The sequence below is a fragment of the Anguilla rostrata genome, chromosome 5, assembly GCF_018555375.3.
Source record: "Anguilla rostrata isolate EN2019 chromosome 5, ASM1855537v3, whole genome shotgun sequence".
NCBI lineage: Eukaryota > Metazoa > Chordata > Actinopteri > Anguilliformes > Anguillidae > Anguilla > Anguilla rostrata.
This window is the reverse complement of record NC_057937.1, coordinates 44,739,415-44,766,919: the sequence shown is the minus strand read 5'-3', so window position 1 is coordinate 44,766,919 and position 27,505 is coordinate 44,739,415. Positions and strand designations below refer to the sequence as shown.

Here is a 27,505-nt window from a genome sequence, read left to right as displayed (position 1 = left end):
CCAAATGATTTTCCCTGCTGAGTAGCATTCATTTATTTCATTATATCTAATAAGATAACAGGTCGATGTATTCACACCATGTGATTGTGAGATTCCTGTTTAATGCTGACAGTGATATACAACAGCACTGTGCAGGTAGGAGAGATGCCCCCTGCTGTAGGATAGGTGGAAGAGCGGTCCCTCTCTCATCATTTTTAAAAGGGAGTTTGTCACAGAATCAGAAAAACTGAAAAGTAAAAGAAGTGAGAAGAGAAGAAAAGGAAAGAGGAATAGAGACAGCAGGAAAGTAAAGAGGAAGAGAGACTAGAAAAGAGAGTGTGGGGCAGAGAAAACAAGACGGGGAAGCAGAGAACGGGGGAACATATGAGGAAGTGAACAAGAGAGAGAGAGGGGGGAGGAGGAGAGTCAGAGCAGTGAGAAAGCTAAAGGGAGGGAGTCCAAGCTGAGAGAGAGAGGGACAGAGAGCGAGTGGTGAGTGGAAAGGGAGCCTACTAAGTAGCAGGCAGCCTCCCTGCCAGTTCCATTCTAACCACAGCTGCTTCTCCTTAGACACAAAAAAAAAAAACAGTTTCAACATCCCAGTCGAGAAGCACGTCTCCTGGAAGAGAGGTCCTCGGGGGGAAGATGGATTCTGATTCCGGAGAGCTGAGTGAAGGAGAACTCTCTCCAGGTAAGGGGGATTTCAAATCAAAACTTCACATATCCAGGTCTTCACTGGCAGGCCACTGCCGTCCTGATCCGTGCTGACTATAAGCACAACATTAGGGAATGGATTTGGCAAGCTCGGGCACATGCTGTCAAGCTCTGTAGCAGCACATTAGGTTTCCTGGGATTTTAATTTGCTTTATTTAGCTGCACACCACACTGTGGTGGGTACATGCTGCATTTGCGAATGCCTTCTAATTTGTGGAAGACAAAGCTATTTCAGTGATAACGTGCTCCTGTGAGATTTATAATTGGAACTGAAAAGGGTTGAGCCAAGCAGTAAAGATTTATAACCTCGGTGAAAGGTGAAGATGATATTCCCAAGGTTTACGGGTTTTTCGTCAGAGATTTACCAGCGGAGTTTGCGAGATATTTTTGTGGTGTTGTGTATGTCCAGCAAGAATTCTTGAATGGCAAGAAATCTCCAGACACAAAAAGTGTTAGTCATGTGTAAAACAGTAATGTGTGAGGATTTGGAACAATTTACAAAATGCAGTAATTGATCAGACTGGTGGAATGTCATAGTAAACGTTTGGTCTACTGAAATAGACAGATTGGATAGTCAGACCTCTCATGTGTAAAATCCCATTAGCACTGTGAAGCATAATACAGATTTTTTTTAATTGATCAGAATGGAGACCATAAAGTTAAAGCCTTTGAAACCTTGCGGATATCTAGTAGAAGACGTCATAACGTTACTGCTTATCTTATTGAGGAGAAAATACAGGAATGCTTGGGGGAATTCCAGAAGACCAGTCCTTTGGCTGTAATCATCTGCAAAGAGGCAGTGCATAAACACAGATGGCTGTGGATCAGTATTCACAGGTGATCGCAAACAGCAGGAAAGATTCACCACTGGACCTCTACATTATGAACATTTCTATCAACATTAGTCGCTTCAAAATTCCCCAAATTCCTAAAAATCTAAATTCCCTAAAATGAAGTCAGGTCCAGAGGATCATGTTATTGGGAGCGGGGAACTAAGCTTAATAGGGCTGTGTGCCCCCACTCCCCCAATAAAAAATCACATCAAAGGGCTTCATTACTACATTAGCTTGTAAGCAACCTTCCTAAGTGCTTGGCCATTCTACTGAAAGTGAGACAGAGTTTAGAGTTAAAATATGTTAGTTAATCTACATTTTGACTAAGCAAGGCAGCAGCATTGAATTACAGCATGGTAAGCAGCGTGACATCATTACACCCCATACCTTCAGCTCACACTCCGGCATCTTAATCCCCTTCAAAGCTCTGGCTGAGCGCAAGAGCTGTGATCTTTCAGCTGAATGCTGGTCTTTGTGTAAAAAAAAAAGTCCCCTTCAGATGTTATGGGTGTACAGATGCATTAGGTGTGGTTACTTACTATAAACCAATTGTTGCCATACTTGGTGAGGGTTATCTATTGGGTGCCTTATTCAAAAGATGCAAGAGGGGTCATATCAAACTCCTTTCTTATTAGACTGCTTGGGTACAGTATATGATTGACTCTCTCTGCCATTTAAGCATGAACTCCGAGGGGCTGTTGTGTGTCTGCATCTCACATTTACCACCTCACTCCTTTTCATTCTCAGACTAGGTGTTAGGATGCTGACTATCCACAGAGACACCACAGGCTATTCTGGCGAGCGTCTACAGCATATTAGCAATGACATAAATATGCAACAAAAATAACCAGGCAGATATGCTTTAATATGAGGCTTCAATATGAAGCACTGCTGAAGATACATTCTTCATTCTGAGTAAACACTGAAAGGTTTACCTATGCCCTTAAAAATGAGTCCATTTGACATTGTTAATGTGGCCTTGTACAGAAATAAGGACAGTAACTTCAAATGAACTGGTTTATCAAGACTGCTGAAAAACCTTTATTTGTATAACCCTCTTTAACTTGATAAAATGGCTTAAAGTGATTTTAAATACACAGAACGTACTTGCATGCTCAGTTAATACCACTGCAAGAATTCAATCTAACCACTACAGACAGCAAAAATAGCGGCTTGTGTCCTAAAATGGAAAATTGTGCAGCACCTTCTCATCTATAATAGTGACTGCAAAATTCATGATAAAGATTTAGATTAAAAATCATATTCTGAATTCTTTATGTGAAGTTGAAAACATAAACATGGTGTTTAATGAAGCTTGATATAATTGTGATGGATACATAAGGTACAAAGTAAAATCTGTTTTGATTAACATGGTCTGTACTCTATTTTACAGGAAATAGGGTATATCTTGTCTCTGCATGTTCCTATACATGTATGTTATAGTTATTAAGTATAATTTATCATATCAGGGGATGCTGCATTTTAGGCTATACAGGGAGCTGGGGCCATTACCAGTGGGAATATCGAGTTAGCATAGTTTATTACTATATTGAGCTGTGTCTTGAACTGGATATATGTTGGTCTTTCTGTCTAATGTTGAACAGAAATTAAAAATAAAACTGAGGTTGCTGTTAAAACCGAAATGGCGCACTGAAACACAGTCTTTCCGATAATTTGCTAAGTATTTCTTTCCAATGAAAAGATGACTTTTCCTCCTTTGAGAATAGTAGCACTGGAGGCCTCAGAGAGTCAGTCATGTGGTGAAACGGAATGGTCACATTCCAGAAGTCTAGCTAAAACAAACCGCCGTTTGCCCCGTAATGTGATGACAGGTCCCCTCGCGCACCACGTGACGCGTTTGAGGGAGGTGAGTTTTAATCGGGCGCCAGGTTGCCGAAGACCTCTCAGGAGTCTTATTTCACTGCAAGCACCTGGCACCGAGCTACTGAGACACCCCAATCAAGTGCTTAAATAAATTACTAATCATAACACATGAAATAAGCACCATATTGGTGACACTTTTATGGCGAATGTCAGCGGGTTGAAAGTCTGGTACGGTATACTCGCAATGTGTCTCCGCTTGGTCTTTTAATCTGCTTCACAGATGTAGTTTTGCCATGTGCCAGGCAATTGAAAGCATATGCTGCCAGAAACTGGAAACTGGAAAATCTGTCAAACCCTAGAAAAGGAGCATCCAACTGGAAAAGATGAGGCAGGAGAAAGCAGCTATTTCTCTGCTGATATATTAAATGAAGAGTTTTAGCCATGAGGCCCAGCACGCTTTTCTGCAGGCTTAACAAGTCACTCTGCTGGTAGCGTTTGGCAATCCCTGACTCTGCCAGGAATATTTTCTGCCATTTATTGAACTATTTGAGAAAAAATAAGAAAAACCATTTAAGCTTCATAGAGGGAGGCTGGGCATTACTGAAACTTACAAAATACATTTCAGATTCATTGGACTACAGGTGACACAGGAACACAGCACCATCTTCATCCTACGGGGCACCAATAAACCGGTATTTTATTGAGTCTATTTTTGTACTGGCATTGGGTAATGTGACCACAGTCATTTCCTATATAGGCACAGGCTCATTTGGAAGTGGGAATGACGCAGGGCGAAGCGTGCAACAGCTCGACAGCTCAGCCCATCAGTGAGAAGAATATATCAGGCAAACAAATGAAATAAATGCAACTGAAGCCAGCTTTTTTTGTCACAGAGGCGAAGTCCTTCTGAGAAAAGCATATTATTTATATGCGTTTGCGTCTGCCTTTATTGTATCAGCAATGCATGGCTGGGTCGGCAGTGTGACTTGGCACTTTGAAAGCCTGTGTCTCCCCAGGGCTGCTGGGAGCCCCAGGAGGAGAGAACTCCACTGTACTTACTGTGACCAGCAGAGAGATAGACAGAGAGGGACTGACCAACACACCCACACGCACTCTCTCTCTCTCTCTCTCTGTCTCTCTCTCTCCTACACACACACACACAAGTGCACTCTCTTTCTCTCTCTCTCCTATACACACACACATGCACCACACTCTCTCTCTCCAACACACACATACACACACACATACTCTCTCTCTCTCTCCCACATACACACACACATGCGCACATATTCACCCTCTCTCTCTCTTGCCCACACACACATACTCACATGCACACACACACAGACACACACAAACAGAAACACACACACACGCCTAAAATATATCGGTTTTAATTTAATTTTGTTGGCCTTTTTTGTACTGAGCTAGCAGGTTTTGAAAGTACTTTTGAAATTTACTGCTTTTATAATCACAACTGCAGCCATTGACAGCATTATCTAAATGAACGGTCAAAAAACCAAAAACAGGCATGAGTTATGAGATGAGCTGCAACGGCAGAACTGAAAGCTTTTTGGGAAATGATGTTCCATGCTGAGACTTGGCGGAGGCCTACATCTCCGTGTCTCTCGCTGGGCCTGAAATGGCACTGAGGCCTGAGATTCATTCATCCCTCACTGTTACATCACAGCTCCCGTCAGACTCCGTTCCCCCGTTCGGGGCCACGGTGCGATAGCTCTGAATGATTCCCTGGGAACCGGAGGAGCCTGAGTCCTCCACGTAACATCCTGAATTTAAACGCAGGCCGCAGATCACCCCCACCCCCACCCCCAGAAAAATGACCGCAGGCTAGCCTGTCCCCCCAGAGATCCAGGGTGAGAGGGATGTAAGGGGGCAATAAATGAAGACACTCAGGCTGCATGGAAGGAAACTCGGCCTCCCTGAAAGCTGAGGCACTTCTGACCCGCATGATCACTAAGAGAAAAGATATGTCTGCTTGGAGGAAGACATCATAGAGACATACACTACAGCAGGCTCGCCTAGGGATGAAGTATAGCTCACAAACCCAGGTCACAGGATTAATCAGGACAAATCTAATATTTATTCCACTTGACAAGGCATCATATAAATAGTTTTAGAGGAGAACAACAAATAAGCATGGTAATACTCCCACGGATCTGTAAGGAATAGATTATAAAAGGTTCAGCTTGAATTTACTATACATAGAAACAAAGTTATAAATAGAGCCGTAGGAGTGTTGTATTTGGGGGAATAATCATTCCTCATTCTTGGCAGAATAATTTGGGGAGATCATACAACTCCAATTGCAAAAGCACATTCTGTGCTTGGCATGGTAGGTCTTCATGTATATTCATTAAACCTGACCTTGGAGTTCAAGAGAAGTCACATGGGAGTAACAATAAAAAGTTACCTTAGTTCCACATTCCACCAATTCAAGGAAGTTCAGCAGAAGGTCAGATCATTCAACAGATTGTGAGCAGTAAAGACAGAAGCCTTATGCTTGATAATAGATAAAAGGTGCTTGTTAAATCCAGTTAGGGTTGCCCAGACATTGCTTACAGCATGACATGAACAAAAAAAGAGCATGGACGGAAACACAATCACAGCAAAGGCAGAATTCCCAAACACAGCACAGACTGAAATAGCGAGCACGGCACAAACAGAAACCCCAGTGTCAACGCAGACAGGTATCCAAATATCAGCATTTATACAAATCCTGAGCACAGCAGATGATTATAATAGTGTGCACGCACAGTAGGTGTGCAGTACGTCACTCAGGGAGAGCCAGGCCCTCCTGCAGATCTGCATGTGCAGGCAGACTGGCGTCTCTTGCTATGTCTTTGGGTGAGCAGCCACATCTCTCAGCTGGAAAAAGTGAAACACAATGTAGCTCTGCCAAGCCTGGAGCAGGAAAAAACGCACTATTCTATAATACTTAGTGTCTATTCAGAGGGACCACTAGGGCTTACACTGAAGTTCATACTAACAAACAGATATGCAGTAATGAATGACTGTTAGGGCTATCATTTTTGTTTTCATTAAAAGTATACAGTAGATGTACTGTTTTGTTCTTAACTGCTTTATTAGTGGAAATATTCAGGTTAGCCAAGGACATTCGGCGCTAGAATAAATACCATGGCAGCAAAAGAACCCTAACCCTAAACTTATCATTAAAGCCAACCCTAAACTTATCGTAAAAGCTGAAGCTTTCAAGTACGAGCGTGGGCTTCTTGATCAGCTCAGCTCCTTTCTACCAACCAGCATCAAATTCTCTGTGAATGGAAAGGAAGGCTGTTAAAACTGTTTTTATTCAGATGCTAAGGAGTGGCAAAATGTTTAAAAGTAGAGAGGCAGAAAAATGACTTCCTGTGTTCCACGGAAAATCCCGGGGGTGGGGGGGGGGGGTGTGGGCTGGGAAACACAACACTCCTCGGTGCCCCCACCCAAACCCTGCCCCCACCCCACATGAATAAAGCATCAGACATCGCTGCTCACTTTAGGAGGCAATACGATTACACTCTATTGTTACAGGAAGAAAACGGTCTTCCATTTCAGGGACAGAAACCTAGTACAAAACCTCGTACTATATGCTGCAAAAGTATATATAAGACTTCCAGAGCCATACAGTAAACACAGCTAGGACCCAACAATACACACAGCTAGGACCCTGTAGTAAACATAGCCAGGGTCCTACTGCAACTGCACCCATGCAAAATCAGACCCTGGAACTTCACTAAAATCTTTTCAATATCCCTTTGGACACAATGGAATAGGGAGTTGTTGTTTTTTAGCAAAGGGGTGACTAGAGATTCTAAAGCTCAGGTGTCTCCCACTACACATGTCCAAAGAGAACTGTCCCTACATGCATTGTCTGGTCATGGGGTTCTAAATTCACAGTCAGACCAGAGAAATGTTGACTAGGGCAGCTCTCTGGTTCAGTTCCTCTTTACTACATGTGCTCAGAGACCAGATTAACCAAGCAGTTTCAGAAAATATCTTTTATCACTATAACCAATTGTGACAGAGAGATATATGAAAAGTGGGATAAAATTCCTCCACAGTGATATGAGGAAGACTGATCTCAAATTATAGGAAGTGTTTGGTTGCTGTCATTGCTGCTAATGGTGGGGCAACCAGTTGTTAAGTTTAAGGGGGAAAAAATAAGTTTTGTGTTTACACAGGTTCTCTTCGTCTAATAATACATTTTGACTAAAGATCAGAAACCATTCAGTGGGACAAATATGCAGTAATAGAGGAAATCTGGAAGAGAGCAAATACATTACCGGACATTTTACATTTGCCATACTACACAGACCCGTCGCCATGCTTGTCACATGACACAAAGGCCGTTCGCCTCTCTACAACTGCAGGAACAATGGCTGACAATGGTAAAGCGACACAAGAAGACAGGCCAGCTCTGGGAGCAGGTGGCTGACGCACACAAAGCTGAAGACAGACTTCAGCCCGTGGGGCAGGCGTGGGGCGTGTCTGCCCACACGCAGAGGGGAGATGTCTGCTGCATGGGGGCCAGGATCTGTTGTCAGATGGCAGACAGCAAGCTCAGCGGTGGTCAGGGATGAGGGCAGGAAACCGAGGCGGAGCCGGGCGGGGCCGTCATCTGCTCAGACATGAAAGTTTGATGTTGAAGGGAGCTAAAGACCAGCCTTGATGATCTGGAGAATTTGGGGGTGACACTTTGGCTCCCCTCTACTCCCTCCAGAAACCTTAGGTCTCTAAGGTAGAATGGAGAGGTGAAACATGCAGGAGGCACCCAACCCCTTTAACAACCACCTGCCCAAAGCACTCCTGTGATTAATTGACTTCCTGATTACATTACATTACATTACAGGTATTTAGCAGACGCTCTTATCCAGAGCGACGTACAACAAGTGCATTAGTTCAAGGTGCAGAGGTGCAAAAGAAACACACTAGGGCACTCCTGATGGTGCCCTGTTACCTTGTTGTCAAAAAAAGTGTAGACTGTCAAAATGTTTTAGCCACAAATGTGGTACACGGTGTCAACTGTGTTTGTGTTTGGAACAAATTCTCTATGCATCAGCATTTTGAATTTATGTAACTTAAGTAGTTGCTGGAAATTCATGGCACTACAATTAGCATACTTTCGATCATGCATTATAATGAAATAGCAGTGCTGTTCAATGCTGTTTCATTTTTTTTTGAGTTTAAGGTTACATTGTGTCAGGGTAATGTATTTAAACCTGTACAGTGCAGCTGATATTGCCAGCATGAAACTAAATTGCACCCTTATATGTTTAAAACATAGTTATTATACCTCTTAACACTGTACCCATAAGAAAAGGTATGGACCTTAATAAAAGAACGACAAGGAAAAGACAGGAACATAAGACAGTGACTACTAACATTCCACATCATAGTATAAGGTTATACAAAATTATTGTGAACCTAGTTGAGAAGCACTGGAGTATAGATTTTTCAAAGACAAAATAGTTGAGGACCTTGATGTGCACAATCATGTGATACAATGTTTTTGGCAAATTGTGCTCTTTTTCCAAACACTGCAATCTTTGAGCTCAGCCAGTCAGAAACAGTGAATTTATATTTAGACATCATGGATGTCATTGAGAGGGTTATTGTGCTTCACATAAAAATCCTTCAGACATTAAATAATGTGGATGAAGAAAAACCAATGGCACCGATGGTACAGACTCACAGTAAGTCTTGGTAGAAGAAAGGCTTTACTTCCCATTTTTATCAATGCCAAGCTATCACCTTGGGCAGTGTGATTTACCGTATCCCTGCATGAGCAAGGTTGATAGATTCAGGGCAAAGCATTCCCTTACACAGTGAGAAACTATCGGGCATCCATTCTCCAAAGTGTTCATGTAATACAAGTGAATTCTCTGAGTTAAAATTAGTGTACGTGTCCAACAGACTGTGATTACAATTCCTACAAATGATGTCCCCATCCATATGGTACATAGAGGTTAAATGTTGTTAACTGAATTAATTTCTCTTGAAAACACATACCAAATTGCCATTGTAGTTGTAAAAAGAGACATTGAGGTTAAATAACAAATACAGTGCTCTACCTTTAAACCAGATATATTATATCATAGTATATTAGTATATTCCCTGAGATAAGAATAAAAGGGATTATTCACATATATTGTTGTCAGTCTCACTGTAGTTTTTTTCACTTAAAAAGGGTGATGGTAGAATGCACATAGGTTTAGTGGTCTAATAAGGTATTCTGTGACATATGAAGAGAAGCTAAATGACCCTAAAGCTGTGTAACATGGTCCTGGTGGGTAAGATTCCTGCCAGACACAAGCTTATTCGTAAACAGCATCAGCATATTTGTTTGTTGACCGTCATCAGAAATAACTGAAGGTACTGTAGCTTCTCCGTAAACACCATGTATGGTGTAAGGAAAAAAGGACGTCTCTCGAACGTGATGAAAAAGTACAAAGTTTATTTCCAATACCGGCAGTGACAAAGCGCACGAATGACACCTTGGATTCAGCAGAGTCAGACTGAACCACGAACCTTTCCAGAGGCTGCTTCTTATTTGTTTTCGAAGCTTTGATCAGTAGTGTTGAATACACATACCAAGACGGATGTAGTCGGTCCTTGTAACACCTATCAATTAGGCCATAGTGTATTGGCCGTCCTGTTGTGATTGAATTAGCACGTCTGTTGACTTGAATGGTTCCCAATCTCTCACTCCTGGTCACTATTCTACCATTGTACCAACTGTATTGTGATAATGATAAGATCAAGGGAATGTGTGGCTAGCAGACATATTGGCATCAGAGACAGACTTCTTACAGTCCCCCGTTTGATGCTTATTTGCAATAAAGCATCACATGCACATAGTCTTCATCAGTGGCGGTGCTGTCCTGCCTTAGGTTGCTCTCCTATCACGCGGAGAACCTTACCCGTCATTGGAGCAACACCTCATTCCACTGGTCTTACTCTGAGCGCTGCCTGCTATTGCCTCTGCTTTCCCTGTGGATGTTATCACCACCACAACCTGGGTGCCATGCTGATAAATAATAAACTATAACAATTAGTCAGCGGCCGAGATATTGAGACTGGGTACTACCCAAGCCAAGGGGACTGCTTTACAAAATATAAGTCTTTGTCGGTTTAGGACAGAACACATACAACAAATCATAACACCTTGAATCAAAATCAGTATCAAACAGATGCATACAGCGGCTTTAAATGTCAAGTTCAAAATCAAATTCTGGGATTTCTTCTACAAATCCTAACTCATCCTCAGGCCTAGTAGACAAAATGTGACGTGTGGTATTTACATATGGAAAATGGTAGGGCCCAATGGACCACGCTGTAGGACCTGAGTGGCAATCAACTCCTTCAGTTTTAGTTCATTCTTTTTCCTTTGTAGGGTATCCATCCAATTTGAAACACCTAATCCGGTTCCCGTAGCTCCTAGAACACCATCCAGGAACCCAAGCAGTTTTTGTCTGGTAGGTGTGGGGGTTGGGCTGTCGCTCTGGAAGTTGGCAGCCACCATGTCATGGTATTTCAGGAATGCTGTTGTCATGAGGTCCTTGTACTGGGTCCTGCTCTCCCCCTTGCAGTACTCATCCAGATCTGGAGACCATGCTGTCAAGTTCACCAGGACTGGAATATGGACCCATTGGACATTGTTGTTCAGGGCGCCCTGATGTGGTCTTGCAATTATCCCAGACAGAGGTGCTGGGCGCTGCTCTGGGCACTCTTGTGTCATCGCCATCACCGGTAGCATTACAGTCAAGAGGGTCTCCCACATATTTATGCTGGTTTTCTGAAATAAAGAGAAGAGAAACAAAAATAGTTATAACCCCCCCCCCCCTTTTTTTTTTTTTTTTTTTTTTTTTTTTTTGTAATATGCTAGTACTTCTGGTGTTGAAGCTACTACTGGAGCACAGGTAGGGGTGCATTTGTTAAGTTCTCTGTAATCAACACAAAGCCTCCAGGAATTTTCTGGTTTCTGAACTGGCCATATGGAGAACATTGCTGGTGAGAGACAGGGTCGTATGACGTCCTGTTGCAAAAGAGACTCAATTGTAGATTGAATATAAGGGTTTGCTTCCTCTGGGTACTTATATTGGTGGAGTGACGGAGGATCACGGCCTTGTATATTCACCTCCATGACTTCACGATCTATTCGCCCACAATCATGTTTACTATTAGCGAAAACACCTCTATGTTTTGCTAACATTTCCTCCAAACCTGCATCGTTAACTCTCAGCAATGGATGTAAGTCATATTCTTCCGACTTCTTTATGGCATGCACTGCATGAACATCGGAAATCTCCACAAACTCATCTTTAGACTCAGTATTGCGCCAAATGCAATTGTTGCCATAATCTATAATGTAACCACGCTTTTTCATGATGTCTGAACCTAAAATGTTGCGACCATCTCCTGTTGCACTAAGCCAAGCTTTGTCTTTAAACCTGTCTTTGCCAATTTCAAAGGTAAGGTTATCTAATTGGGAAGCCAGAGACATAGTACCATCAAAGCCTTCTACTGTGATAGTCCTATTACTGTGACTAGGGGCTGCATTAGAATGAATTATGGACAAAGAAGCACCACTATCCACTAACCAATTATCGCATCGGCCTCCAACAGCGATCTGTGTAATTGGTCTACCCCATCTATCACGTGACAAAGGTGCCACGTGCAGCACGGAGGCCTGACACCCCTATGCTGAGTGTGAAGTGGTATTGCTCTTCATCTTAGAAATAGCTGCCTGCAAATCAACATTCTCTGCACTCAGTTTTGTTATTGCTGACTGTATACTACTGAGTGTCTGGCTCAAATTCGAGTGATCAGTACCCTTATTGTGAAAAGATTTGCATTCCTTAGCTATGTGTCCTTCCTTTCCACATGCATAACAAACAAACTTTTCATCCAAATTATAGGGTAATGGGCTCTCTCCTCTTTGCTGCTTAATGTAATCTGGCTCATATCCTTCATTTCTCCATGACACAGACCTATGTGAACTATTATTATGAGGCCTTCCTCCAACTGCAGCTACTGGATATCTCTTCTTATTCACCAACCTGTTGTTTTTGGAGTTGTAAAGTTGAGTCATTTTTGTAACTATTTCTGTGTATGGGGTATGGGAGTCTATGTGAAGTGTTAAGGCATCTCGGGTGTATGTGTCACTCTGTGCAATCAATGTAGACTTGAAAATAGGGTCTTGTTGGGTTAAATGTGGCATACCACTATAGTCAGAGAAAGCTTCCCATAATCTAGAAGCATATGCTGCTGGGTGTTCTCCCTGTTGCATTTCTACTTCCCTAATTCTTTCCCAATCTATCTCTCGAGTTCCCAGGACCTCTAGTAGTGCCTTCTTCCTGCTAGCTTTGTCTGCATTTTTGTTCTGTATATTAGTAGAAAGCGCTCTAGCTAAGGCGTGTGGAAGGCATGCAATTAGTGTGACACAAGCATCAGCATCAGTAAGTCTGTGTAGATCTACCGCACGTTCTAGTGATGCAATGAATTCGAGCGGGTCTCTCTTATAAGGCTCAAAGTAACCAATGTTCTTGATTAGGGATTCAATGTCACCAGGTGAGAGAGGCCTAAGTGTAGTGGTTGTACTTGTGCGTTCCCTCTGCCCCCCCTCCCCAGGCTGAATAGTAGTGGTTGAATGTACAGGGGCCATAGGAAACTTAACTGTGTAATCCGAATAGCTATCCCAATTACCCCATGCAGGTTTCCCCCCAAAATTGTTGGTTTTATCATCCTCATTGTCTAATTCAGCCACTAATCCCTCAGGAAGGGGTACCCCTACCGCTGCTATGTGTCCTTGCATGATATCTACTGCTCTCTTGTATTTTCCTACCCGGTCTGAATTGCTAGTGTGAGTTCTGGGAGTCAGATCGGTACATTTACTAATCAAGTAATCATACGCCGCTTGTGCACGATTCAAGTCATTGACTGTTTTTTCTAGTGACGACATAAGATTCCGATTATTGTTTTCTAGCTGTGCAACCTCCTGCCTCAGCTTTATTTGAATCTCCATGTTAAGCGTGGCATTCACTTTATAGCTTTTAAGAGTGACTGCATTCTCTGCTACTTGCTGTTGAAGAGTATGGTTTTCTATCTCTACAACGTCTAATCTCTTTTTAGTCATTTTGTAAGATGCCAGAATCGCTTGCAATGCTGCAGCAATCTTCCCTTTCTTTTTTAGGTAATTTCGAATCGTTTTCAAACTGAGACAATGCCCACTCGTAAGGCGCGTCTTGGTTTTCTATCCCTTCAAGCACACTGCTTTTGCCATGTTTAGCAATGTACCTAACCACAAGGTCTTCCATCCTCTAATTTATAGTTAGCTATCACACAATACACGAACAATATTGCCAAACCAGCGTTAATTCGCAATCTAGTCACGTGAATTAGTAAGTGATAAATTACAGAGTACACCCAATTTAAGAATCTATGTTCCAGTGCTTCGGAACCAATAAATTCTACAGACCAGTTACTTTAGGTCTATGTTCTAACCGTTGCATTATCTAGTTGCTTTAAGATAAACGACAGCTACCCTGTTCCTGTACTTCGGACACAGGTCGAGGATTCCAGTTACTTTAGGAATACTATTTTAGCATAAAGGTCCCGGTGCTTCGGGCACAATTGATTCTAAAGACCAGTTACTTTAGGCCTACTTGTATCTACAAGTTACAACAGTGCCACACTCCGTCGGGCACGGTCCAGTTACTCTTAATTCCAGTGCTTCGGAATTAAAACTCTTACTGCCAGTATGATGGTGAAAACAAACAAACTGTCCCAGTCCTTAAAACTCCTTTCTAGGTTTTTTTAAACGAGGGGGGTTCCCTAAAATACAAACCAGCAGCATAAAAGAAGAAACCGCGTTTCTTACCTTAGTGTCCCCGGTTTTTTTTTTTTCGGAATTCCTCGCTGGGTGGCTCGCCAGTTGTAAGGAAAAAAGGACGTCTCTCGAACGTGATGAAAAAGTACAAAGTTTATTTCCAATACCGGCAGTGACAAAGCGCACGAATGACACCTTGGATTCAGCAGAGTCAGACTGAACCACGAACCTTTCCAGAGGCTGCTTCTTATTTGTTTTCGAAGCTTTGATCAGTAGTGTTGAATACACATACCAAGACGGATGTAGTCGGTCCTTGTAACACCTATCAATTAGGCCATAGTGTATTGGCCGTCCTGTTGTGATTGAATTAGCACGTCTGTTGACTTGAATGGTTCCCAATCTCTCACTCCTGGTCACTATTCTACCATTGTACCAACTGTATTGTGATAATGATAAGATCAAGGGAATGTGTGGCTAGCAGACATATTGGCATCAGAGACAGACTTCTTACAATGGGCAAGAACACAATTGTAGGTTTTACATTCCACGTTGGAAATTTTCAAAATACATTACCCCCGTTTCTCCAGAAAGGTCTTGGGATGAGTGTGACGCAAAACAGCATCTACTCATATGTCATCCGCTAGGTACATGTAACATAAAAAATGTGCTAATTGATAAATGATTCAATGGCTCGTTAGGTACTGAAATAGTGTCTTAATCTTCACAGAGACATTCAAACTCATGTTCTGATTCCCTGATAATAGTTTATTAATAGGGTACTTAACAGTGCTATCTTCCACCTCACTCTATCTCTGTCCCTCGATCCTGACACCCCCCCCAGCCCCCCCACCCCCCCCACACACACACACACACACACACATACACACACAGCCACGCAGAGCCTGAAGAATCACTCAGAGGGAGCTTAGTCATTGGGTGATTTCAGAATTGGTAGCCTGAAATGCTGCAGCGCGGGGTCTTGCCAAGTGAGAAAAGAGCGATTGCAGTTGAAAAGTGACATGGTGTGACAATGGCTTCCTTTATACCACAGCCGAGGCACATGTTACTGCAGCTGTTCGGTGTGAGGAGGAGACGCTGCAGACGTGAACCACAGTTTTGCTCACAGAGATCTCAGGAAGCCATTTTCACAGAAGTGATAGCCTTCCACTAACATTATGGGATTTTGCATTCAACTATGTTAATTACTTCAACAACATCAACTGTGACAAATTAAAAATTTATCACACACATATATTGTATATAGTCAAAACTGAAATCCAGACATGGTCTTCTATAATTTCAGGCAAAACATTTGCAAAGAATAAGAATTGCAAACCTTGTCAGATAAGTTCACCTCACTCGAATATGAATGTCTTTCTATTTGGATGCTCATTCATAGAGTGCAATGAGTATTGCAAGTCTTATACTTATAAATAGTTATAAGTCTTATACTTATAAGTCTTATCTTATAAATATTGTGGTATGGTATAATAATTTTACAACACTATAACTGGATAATATTGTTAATTAGCTGCCACATTTGATAAAATGCTCAGAATATAGAAGAGGATTGCTAACCAGTTTCACAGCAAACAGCAGAGAACAACAGATCTCTCTTTTTCTCATCAGGGAATAAATTAAATGACATACTGTATTCTTTTCCTTGCCTGTTTGTACACAAGTTAATTGTTATAATTTTACTTAATCTTTGACTCTCGCTTCATTAATAGAAAATAAAACTGCCTTCCTGGGCGGCTAATACTAATTAAAGACTAATGCTTTAATGCTTTAAAATCACATACAAAGCTGTAATATAGTTTCTGTCAGGACAACAGCAAATAATTAATTGGTTGAGAGGAAACAGACTCTTGATGCCAGACCTCTGGAAATGGGGATGCATTTAAAGTAAGAATATGAAACAAAATCAACAGTCCTGCCCCTATGTATGACACCTTTGACACAACCACACCGGTCTAAAACATTCTGGTCTCTTACACACACACTCACACACACACACACACACACACTCTCTCTCTCTTTCTCTATCACTCTTTCTCTCTCTCATATAAGAGCATGCATAAATAAGAATGACTCAATGCTGAAAAACATCTCTTGTGCAGTACATGAAATGTACACAGATGCCATCCATTTTGTCTTTTCAATTAATTGCAGTAATAATATTTTAAGGGGTGAAATTTGACAAGTAAAAAGCAGGGTGTGAAGCCGTAAGTATGGGCCTGGGCTTATGCAGAAATATGGGGGGGGGGGGGGGTTGGCGTTATGCAAGCAGACAGCTCTTCTGCAGCTGGCTTATGAAATGGCAGAGAGGAATGTAGTAACCTTCAGTAAGCCATGTTTCAGAGGCTGCTGAGATCATATTTTATATATCTTTATGTGACTTTAAAGAAAATATACTAACATTATCATCCTGCAATCTATTTGTTTATCCATACAACATCCATAAATAAGGCACAGTACAATTTTATTCAGGATGTTAGAAGCATTTTTTGTAATTTATAACTCCAGGCCATACTTGGCTGAACATTTTGTTTGTACAACAAACATGCATGTATTTATAGGTTTTAAGAGTTCCTGTTTCGGCATTTCATCATATATCATAGTTATTTTCATTATGACTATTAAACTTATGACCTGAACATGATATAGCCATGATCCCTGAGTTTACACAATACCGAGCAACATTTGTGATGCGAGGCATAGACAGCGTACCAATGCCCTCAGTCACTCTCAGTTGCTTTTGGGGAACACACACAAGTGAAATAAGGATAGAGCATCAGGAGATGCATGGAGAGGAGTTGAGGATGGGACGGCAGAACACTAAAAGCTGTTGTTCTCTGAAAGCGCGTAATGCAATGCATGCATCTTCTATAAATATTTATTGTAGTAAAACCATATATCAGCATATTTAGATATTTCTTTGCAATATGTCTTAGAGAATATATCTTTAGATGGATTAAGATTGTCTTGCTACAGTGAAGGCATAGTGACAAATAATCTTTAATATGCACACGTGTCTATACACATATCCTAGAGACATTATCAGATGTATTGAAACTACAAAACTCCTTGTTTCAAGACTTATTTGGGACATTTGGTTCACGTTTTCTTCAATGTATTATATTTTTGCAGTAAACAAGCATTTAAATCAAATGCAAATCTATTTTTGCGAGAGAGATAGAGAGAGAGTGTGTGTGTACGAGTGCACAATGAGTATTTGTACTGTTCCCTTGAACGAATTGTAATGACCCATAGATATATTGCTTGATATCATCATGTCACATGTAAAATATGTACACATACAGATATGCATGTTATGAATTCCTATTGTATAGTTATACACATATGATGTATTTAGCATTTTGCATTAGTGCATGGCTAAATAAAACTGATCTCTTACCTTGCATCTACCCACACCTTAAATTTTAGTGCCACTGTGGATCAATTCATCAAGCATATGGTCTCACAGAATGAAAATTGGCTCCACCCACACAAATGCCAATCTGACACTCATCACTCTGATAGACAAGCCCCAAGATGCCAATAATTCACTACTGTACTGCACAGAAACATTTTCTGAGATGGATAAACGTGGGCTGTCAGTCAGACATTCCCTAGAGAGTCACATTGACAGTGTCTCTATTTGACCAAGCAATTCTTCCTCTAATCAATAGGCCCTGGGGGTTGCAGTAAGTTTTGGGGCTAATTAAGAAAACAGTTCCCATAAGGCATTTCGGTGTGTGTGTGTGTGGCAGTTGCTTTTGTGCTAAATCCTTTGATACATGTGTATCTGATCCAAAGTAATTCTCATTGTGAACCTTACACTGCACTTTGGTTGGCTCTATATACAGCAATTAGCATCTACATCTATATTCAGTATGCCAGTAGAATCTATTCAGGATGTTGAACATAGTAAATATAATTGATACAATTTAATTGTGCACCACTTAGCAGAACACTGAATGCAGGAATGTTATTTTAAACTATGCACGACCTGGATTTTGGTGAACGCACGACAGTTCAGAGCTGCTGGTGGCTCGTGCTGCTTACGCACAGAGTTTCAGTGTGGTGACAAGCTCCTCAGTCTGGTATGAAACCAAGGCCTAACAGAACAGATCAGTGAAGCACATAATTGACCATAGGGTCACCCCAGAGAGGATTTCAGTCGGTGGTAAAGTCTCTCTGCCTCTCTGATAAGAGAAGCTCCTGGAACGGGTGCTCGCAGTCTTTCTGTGCCAACTGCATATTGAGTGTACTCGAATGTACTGATTACAGAACTCTGGGCTCATTACAGAAAGATAGACTCACAAATGACTGAGCATTCCAAATTGGGGAAGTAATCATTAAAACTGGAATTTAAGATCCACAATGTGCACAATGCTTTCTGAAACATTATCATTTCGCATTTTGGAGATCGGCCTGGTTTGTTTACTTGAACACTCTTAACAGAGTACACATTTTACTTGAAAGTGCTTTAAAGCAAAAAGAGACTGACACCTGACAATCAAGATGCTGTTATTTTGTAGAATTTGGCCGTGATTGTTGATATTTTAGGAAGCACCGAGACACCATTCCCTACAAATCTAAAGGGACAAACATCATCCATAAAAAGTCATCCCCATGGCATCGAGCAAAAGGCAGTGTCCGCAGGATATCGTGGTCTGATATCCTGTCAGTTTCATTGCAGACGTCAGATGGATTTCCAGACAGCAGGCTGATGAGTGGATGAGTGTAAAGAGTGTGAATTTGTCATGGATTGAAAGGCTCTCATATTTATGCCCTCTCCGTTAATAGCAAATGACAGGACTGACAGCCGATGTCATTTATTCCAGATCTAGTGTTAGATGGTGGTCCTCTTCCCCTGAGGTGGCAGCCCGCCTGGTTTCACCAACAAAAGTATTTAACCATAATGTTAAAACTCTCCCTATCAGAAAGAAATTACTTTTCTCTCAGCCTGGACCGGCTGGCTGTGCTCTGTGACTGAACCCAGGACACAGAGGCGATCCCAGAACAGCCACTATTTCAGTGACAACACCTAGCATTCAGGTCTGACCCTGAAGCTGGTGACTATGCTCTGTGGCTGTATCCAGGGCTCATTTCTTTACCTGGTCCAAATGACCTTGCCCGGTTTTGCTATGGAGAGCAGGAAAAGCAAGGATATAGTCTGAGATCAAGGTGTGTTAAGACATATCTACGTCAAAATTAGCATCATCACTGGCCACTGATTTTCAGCTTGGTTGACTAATGCTCGTCTTCTACTCAATCTCCTTAAAGGCTTGGATCATTTTTCTACGTGACAGCTTGCTCTTTTTTCCCATCAGCGGATGATTGTATGGACATAACACTGACATCAGCAAGTATCACTTCAGCTAACTAAATAAAGCTTCCCTCTACTAATCTCACTTCAGAGGAACTGCATTTTAGGAGCCTTCAGTTCTCCTTCTAAACCTCTCAGTAACTTTGATTAGCAGCATTAATGACAGTGTAAAAATACATTTAAATTGCAGTGACAGCGTATCGAAAATCCCACTCTTCAAGTATAGCATTTTTTTGTCAACAATTACTTTTTTTTACCTCATCAAGAGCCAATCATTTTTCTAGTGGGGTATATTATAATAATAATTACATCTGTTGAAGCTTCAAGAGAATGTAATACTGACTTGTCCTTTTAGTCTGATAAGTGCTTTAGTTTCTGCTGACTGCACTAGTTTTATTGTAATGTCTGCTCAAAAAATATCCCAGATCCTACTTTTTGTTCATAACCCTTATATTAGAAGCTGTTGTTTTATCATATGGTAAGATGTGTTTAATTGTCACCGCTGTTCTATTTTGTACCTGATTTGTTTTGAAAGGCGAATCTCTGTGTCAACTTTGTTAAATAAATACTAATGTGAAAAAAATCAAAAGAATAAACTGGTTTCCTGTTTTTGAGAGGGAGCCTAAGCTTTGAGAATGGCCATTGGCATTTAGTGAACACACCTTTGGCCACAGCCATTTCTTAACATGCCTTTGGCCGGATACATACACACAAGATGCCTGAAGAAAACGAGTCTACCTACATCCAACAGTAAGACAGGATCAGGTCAGAGCAGTCCGGTAGTGGAGACTGTGGTCATGGAAAGCAATCAAAGTCACTTTATGTCCAAATAATTGCAAAGCTGAGCAGCAATCGGGTGTAAAGAATCATTAAAAGACAGAAGCAGCCATTTATCAGCTGGACTAGGCAGTGAAGAATGCCACCAAAGAGGAAAATAACCTCAGGGCCAATTTACAGGCTAATCTCTCTTCTGAGATCAGACAATAATTCAAAGACTGGTGAAATACTTGAGAAAGGCCATGAGCATACAGAGTGGATACAGCAGTCCATCTACAGTGAAAATAGCAAATGGGTTGAATACAATAAAACAATACAGGAGGAAAATACAGGTTAAAAAGTCTTATGTATTAGTCAAGAGAGACAAAATATACTGCAGTCAGGAAAGTAATATAGTTAAGATAATTTAAAAAATCAGGAAAGTAAAATAGTTAACATAATTTATTAATGTTATAACGTAGATATTGCATGTATGCAAAGATTTGTTCTGCAAAGTAACATAAATAAATGACTCAGTGTTCTAATATTATTTTGCTAAACTCCTGTATAGTAAAATGACACAAAGGTGTAAAATCAGGACATACCACAGTCTTGTCCATCTGTCCAAGCTCAGAATTATCCTGTTTGTAGTGTGAAAGAAGGTTAACTCTCAGTCAGTACATTGGCCTTCAGTCAGTGCACTTTATTTCCTTACATTGAAGGCTCAAGGATGTAGATGACCGCTGCTGTATCAGGACTCATGATTGCCTCTAACTAAATCACAGCATGTCACCGCTCTTTCATATGGCCTCAGCTGCATTCTTTTCTTCATCGCTGTGTTGGTGTGAAGTCAAGGAAGTTCAAGTTACGTTTATGAGTCTGTAAGCTTCTGGCTGTGGTTTGGCTGATCACAGGCCGCAACAAATTGTGTCATGAAAACTTCAGGCGACTTCTGATGTCGCTGTTATTTTGTTATTGTTCGTTTTTCACTTTGTTTTATTTTTAAAGAATATATTGTATGTCCATGCAAAACGGAGGAGGGAGTCAAGGCTGATCGTTATTTATTGAATTATATACAATAGCAAATATATTAGCCATTTATAAACCTGGAGGCTCAGTGAATTGATGACATGTAAATATATTTCGCAAGGCACAACAATATCCCAACTGGGAGTCAAAACTAGTTTTCTGATTACAAGTTTAACTATTACATCAAAAGAAGAGACACTGAGCACTTTGCAAAGATAGACTTCTGTGGATTATATTTAGGTTTATTGACGCTGGATGAGATTACATCTCATGTAGTATAACTGCAGTCCATAGTGCTGTCCTGTTTTGGGATACTGTTACTATAGATGGTTATAATAGATTGCTCAGGAAATTATAATTTGGTCTTGTCAATGCTTATGTCTTCATCTATTTGAGTAAGTGTTTAGCTACATCATGTTGCTGACGTGTGGCTTTATTTTCATTATCTTGCGTACATACGTTGGCATGTGATGTGTTCCTGCAATTATCTTTTAAAGCATACATGCATTGACTGATATATTCATGATACAGTGGTGAGAGAGAAATTTGATTTTGCCTTTGTCTTTGTGACTAAGCTCTTTTTGTTTTTATTGTTTTTTTTTTTTTTGCTCTATTGTTTAAAACAATTTCAGTTTCAGTTTCTGAAGTCATTCTATTCTCAATTACATTCTTAAAGTGGGGAAATGTCAAAACACTCTCTATAAAAAAGAGGGGTTACCATTTTTGTTGTCCCTGAGACAGATCATTAGTAGGAGCAGTAGCAAGATTGATTTGATTTGATTCTATTTGGGACTGAAGAAAAAGTGCAGATATCTAGTAAAAAATGTGTCTAAGCAGGATCTTTATGGTATTTTAAAAGTTACATCATGACACTACACTACAATCACTTAGCAGATGGTCTTAATGTAGGGTAACTTACAAAAGAGGGGAACATCAAATAAAACTGGGGAGCTAGCAGCATGGGTATCCGCTTGAAGGATGTATAGTATGTGCCATACATTTGCTTGGTGTAGAATTGTACATTTTTCATTTGAATATTTCTGTAGGTTGTGACGGTTTACAATTTGAGTGTACATTAGGTTGGGAGAATTTAAGTTTGGGTCACTTAAAATTGATCCAAATTGACCCCAAATGTTTGTCTGTGTTTGGGCTGTATCTCTGATCAATTGTCAAATTCAATTACATATTTTATCCTTTGTTGGTTTCACATTTCAAATATTGACATATATACTCATTTCTGATTTTATTTTATGTAATGATGTTATCTTCAGGATAAGGTCAGACAACCAGGCACCAAGGAAAAACTATTTGAAAATACGTAATAAATGAAAGCATACTTTTGAATCAGATTGCAATGACAGATTTGTTTATTTGTTAGAACATGAAAATGCCTGATGAAATACTCAGCCCATCAACGCTTTCATGTACCTCTGTCTAGAGAGTATCCATCACTGTTTCAAGACTGGATTGGAACTTCCCATCTATTACGTGACCTGCCAAACTAGTCCATGCATTCATGGCTCTCTGTGGAATTTACCGTTAATTGATTTCCAGTTATTCCCTTATTCTGTTGATAGAACTAAGTAGTAGTTCACTTTGTTTATAGGAGCATGAATTAATCTAATCATTCCTATTTATGTGAAGTCTCGAATGTTCTGAATTTAGGAGGCTTGTCTCTCGTATTAAGAAAGTGTTTGCTTAAGCCTATACAGATGGCAAGGCATCTTTGTTGTTTTGGCCCCGTTAAATCAACTCTAACAGAATACATATGGGCCATATTGGACTCATGTGTACGATGTTAGAGTTTAATTAACACTGAACATTTTACTGTGTGGTTGCAGTATTTTTTTCAGTATGCATGATGAATATGAAATGCATTGTTATGGTTATACAGTATTTTGAAATAGTAAAATGGTTTAATAGGGAAATTATTTTACGGAAAGTGACACAGTGAACTGGAAGTATAATGAGTCAAAGCAATCTTCATTAAAAATACTATTAATTTAATATTGACTTATTTTTACTCATTAACAATTGCTATGAATTGGGTATGTCTACCTTTGTACCGACCCCCTTTTCAGTGTTTTAGTGAGCTGACAGACCTTTCAATATGGGCAAGGAGCAAAACCTGTAGTCAACGTGGTGGATTCATTGTAAGAAGCCATAGCAGTATGAAACTACCCTTGTACAACTCAGTCCAATCAAGTCACTTGTGAAGGCAATGGCTTGCAGCTGTGATATAGGTATGATAAATCAGAATTCTAGGCCTAGTTATTCTAAAGTTCTAGTTATAGCTTTCAGAACATCACTGATAGCAGAAGTATGGGGAAAGAAACATACTGAAAAGTGTTGTCAATCCCCTCCTACTGAAAATGAACAGAATTCTGACATTTTAGGGGTCAAGTTACTGCAGGAAGGGAGGTATTGGGACGTGATGTGGTCAGTGCGATTTGGTTGCCTGACTAAATTAAACATTGGAAGGCAGGTCAAATTCTTGTCAGATTTGGCAACTAGCAATTCACTTAATCATCCATCTTCAACTATGGTTAACCATCAGTATTTAAATTCTAACCACTAAAGACATTTTGTGCAGAAGAAATGAATTATCTCATTGTTATTTTACACTGCATTACAAAACAGAGAGTAAACCAAAGTATGCTGGCACCAGTGACATTTCAGTGAACAGATAGAATAGATTTTGTGTATTGGTACTCAATAAGCTAGACAATATAGTGCATCATTGCTGATTCTGGTAAGAATATATTTTTCTTGTACACTGGATAAAGACACCTGGATGACTGTAAATGAGAACACATGTTCATTCAAAAAGCTGCATTATTGCATGTAGAATCATGATCATACGACAGCGACCTAGGCCTGAGGTCTGTGGAGAACTGAGATAGTCGGCAGAAGTCCAACTACAGATGGGTTCTTGAGTCCATCAAACTTTTAGGAAGACAAAAACGTTCTTGTTATTACAACCCATACATCTGCATGTGTCTTGTATCCCTGCAATGTACTAGTAGCCTTCATCTGGTCCTAATCCAAGGACCATCACAAAATGATGGTTAACCACAATGCTAGCAGCCGCAAACAATGAGAGCAGTTGGACACCATTCTTCCTGCTTTGGAGTCTTAGGAAAGGTTAAATTATGAAAAGGAGCCACAGAGAAATGCTGAGGGGCAGAGAAACAGTCATGCCAAAAAAAACAAATGTCGCTCAGCAGAAAGCAAACACATTGTGTGTACCACAGTTTGGCAGCTTTAGCCTAAATGTTTTAGCCATGTGCTATGTAGTTGCATATCTTGACCATGTCAGCATCCTGACCTCAGATCATCTCCATGATTCATTTTGGAGGCTAGTCATAGGCTTAAGGGGATCAAATGAAAGTCAAAGATTGTTCCAAATCTCTCTCTCTTTTAAGTTCTCTTGTGGTTCTCAGTGGTCTACCTTCAGTTCACAACAGCTCTGTGCTGACGGCCAAATCATGAGTCTTAGTTAAATCCCCAGCATCCCAAGAAACCAGAGCACCTGAATTGAGTTATTTGGTTCCAACTCTAGATTCAATACATTTGCTTTTTATATCTTGTATTGAGTGTGCTTGGCGTTTGGAAAGATTTGGTTTAAATAACCAATATGGCAATGTAGTGATTATGACTCGCTTTGTGGGGGAGAGGAAAGCATGAATTTCTGCCAGAGTTAAAAATGTTTCATGCTCTGTGGTTTTAATCATAATTGGTGTTATTTAGTGTGTAATTTACAGCTGGGTGGTATCTAAATAAAAGTCCATTATTACTCCCACCCACTCCTCCTACAACACAGATGAAGCCACAACCAGATGCCTGGTTTCATTTCTCACAAAATGTGTTCTTCACATTTTTATAATCTGCTAATTATATTAGCCATGTAATGTGTACTATGTCTACAAAGGACAGCTTACTGAATTGGAATCATTCATTGAAATGTCAAAATTGCTAAATATACAATATCATGGAATGCTACTTTATTTGCATGAAATAAAATGAAAGGTAAAATTATGCATAGTTAAGAATCTTAAAGAGATCAGAAAAAAGTCTTTATAAGTAAAAACTTGCTATACTATGCTATACTATACTATACTATACTATACTATAAAGACTTTTCTCAACAAACAAAAAAATCCGGTAGTGATTAATAATAGTGATTAAGGCATATTTATACGTTAAACAATACATGTTTTCAATATCTAAAAAAGGATTAACCCTTGTGCATACTGCAGTGGTAAGAAAATTGTTTATCAGTGTTATCAGATCAGAAAAATAGTACTTTATTTGTTTCCCATATTGTTTTCCTATCTACATATCATGAAACATGCTCATCCTCTGGCTTTTCTAGATTCTGCTGCTTGTCTTGAATCAAATTATTATTTACATTTTTTGCATCCCCCATGACACTACAAAGAATTGAGGCCTTCTTTCATACTACTTCATAGACATAATAATCATATCTTTCAATCTCACCAGCAATTAATCTGCTTTAGCCTCATGCTTCAAAAGCTAAATCATCCTCCAACCGTAACAGAGATTGGAAGCAAAAAAAAATGAAATGTGGTTGTGTGTGAATGTGTGTGCGTGTGTGTGTTCACTGCTAACTCAACTGCTCTACTCTTTCTACTCTGCTCTTTCTAAAACCCAGGCCAGGAAAGCTTTAACTCCAAGAGCCTGGCCCTGCAGGCCCAAAAGAAGATCCTGAGCAAAATGGCAACCATGGTGGTGGCCAACCTGCTGACAGATGACACCAGCAGTGAGATCCTGGATGAGCTGTACAAGGTGAGCCGTGAGTACACCAAAAGCAAGAAGGAAGCACACAAGATCATCAAGGACGTCATCAAGATCGCACTCAAGATCGGCATCCTTTACCGCAACCACCAGTTCAGTCCGGAGGAGCTGGAGACTGTGGATCGCTTCAAGAAGAAGATGAACCAAGCGGCCATGACAGTTGTCAGTTTCCACGAGGTGGACTACACCTTTGACCGGAACCTTCTCTCCGAGCTGCTACTGGAGTGCAAGGACCTGCTCCATGAGCTGGTGGAGCACCACCTCACCGCCCGCTCCCACAGTCGCATTGATCATGTCTTCAACCACTTTGCCGACGTGGAGTTCCTCACCGTGCTTTACAGCCCCTCCGAGGAGTACAGACTCTACCTCAGGAAGATCTGTGAAGGTATCAACAAACTTCTGGATGAGGGTGTGCTTTAACCAACATATTCTTCTGTTCACACATTTAGTGTTTATATGTGTGTGCTCAACATTGTTTTCTGTTACATTCCCATGCATTTAATGGACCTCTATTTTTTTTTTTAAAGGGACAAGTGTGTTTTTCATTTGTCACTACCCAGTGTAAATTTGAAATTTTGTCATGTTTCAGAATTAGCCCATGCGTGCTACTGGGAAAAGCCTTATTGTAAATGTTCCTGAACAGCATTTTGTACACATTGTCTTTCTGCTCATTATTTTGTGCCAAGAAATTATGGTTATAGTACATTACTTAATCCTTGCATCAATTTTCATTTGAAATGTAAGTGAACGGAGGTATAGCTTTATCAGTTGGAGCTCCTCCACTGAAACAATTAATGGGATATATTTGAATCATGGTGGCTACAATCTTTACTGTACAGAGCAAAATACAAAACAAATTAACAATGAAATGTAAATTTGCTTTTATCTCTGTTGTACTGCTGGGTGTGATGAAGTCTGATATGTAGCATCTACCCTGAATCACAAATTCCTTGCCAGATTTTACATGAATCGTGTTGCAGCACTGTAAGAGTCTTCCTCATGCCAATGTCTTGTGATCATACCAAATGAATCAGCAATCTATACCATCCACAACCCCCAGACTGTTGTGAGTGTTTGGATGTGACTGTTTCAGTATCTCCCTTTATGCCAGAGTGTATTGTCTTTTATTAAAGATTCCTCACATACTTGATTTAGATTGCTGCTGTTCTTTTTTCCTAGCACCTCATTTTTAATACATTGCATCGCAAGTCATATACTACAACAATTCATATCCATAGTGCTCTTATATATGATCACCCACTGTATTCTGTTTAAGATTTAATGCTCTATTTTGCATCAAGAAAGAAGGAGGTAGATACTGTACAACAATAAAATTAACCTAACTTCACTTCACTCTCCGAGGTTGTTAAC

The 27,505-nt window shown here is 40.3% G+C and overlaps 1 protein-coding gene across 1 annotated transcript; it reads left to right on the top strand.

Moving 5' to 3' along the window:
* Positions 1-422: 422 nt before the first annotated feature.
* LOC135255378 (tumor necrosis factor alpha-induced protein 8-like protein 3) lies at positions 423-27,284 on the top strand. Its single transcript, XM_064336466.1, has 2 exons — positions 423-670; positions 25,992-27,284. The coding sequence occupies exons 1-2, from the start codon at positions 625-627 to the stop codon at positions 26,552-26,554; spliced, it is 609 nt and encodes a 202-aa protein (XP_064192536.1). The 5' UTR covers positions 423-624; the 3' UTR covers positions 26,555-27,284.
* The last annotated feature ends 221 nt before the right edge of the window (positions 27,285-27,505 follow it).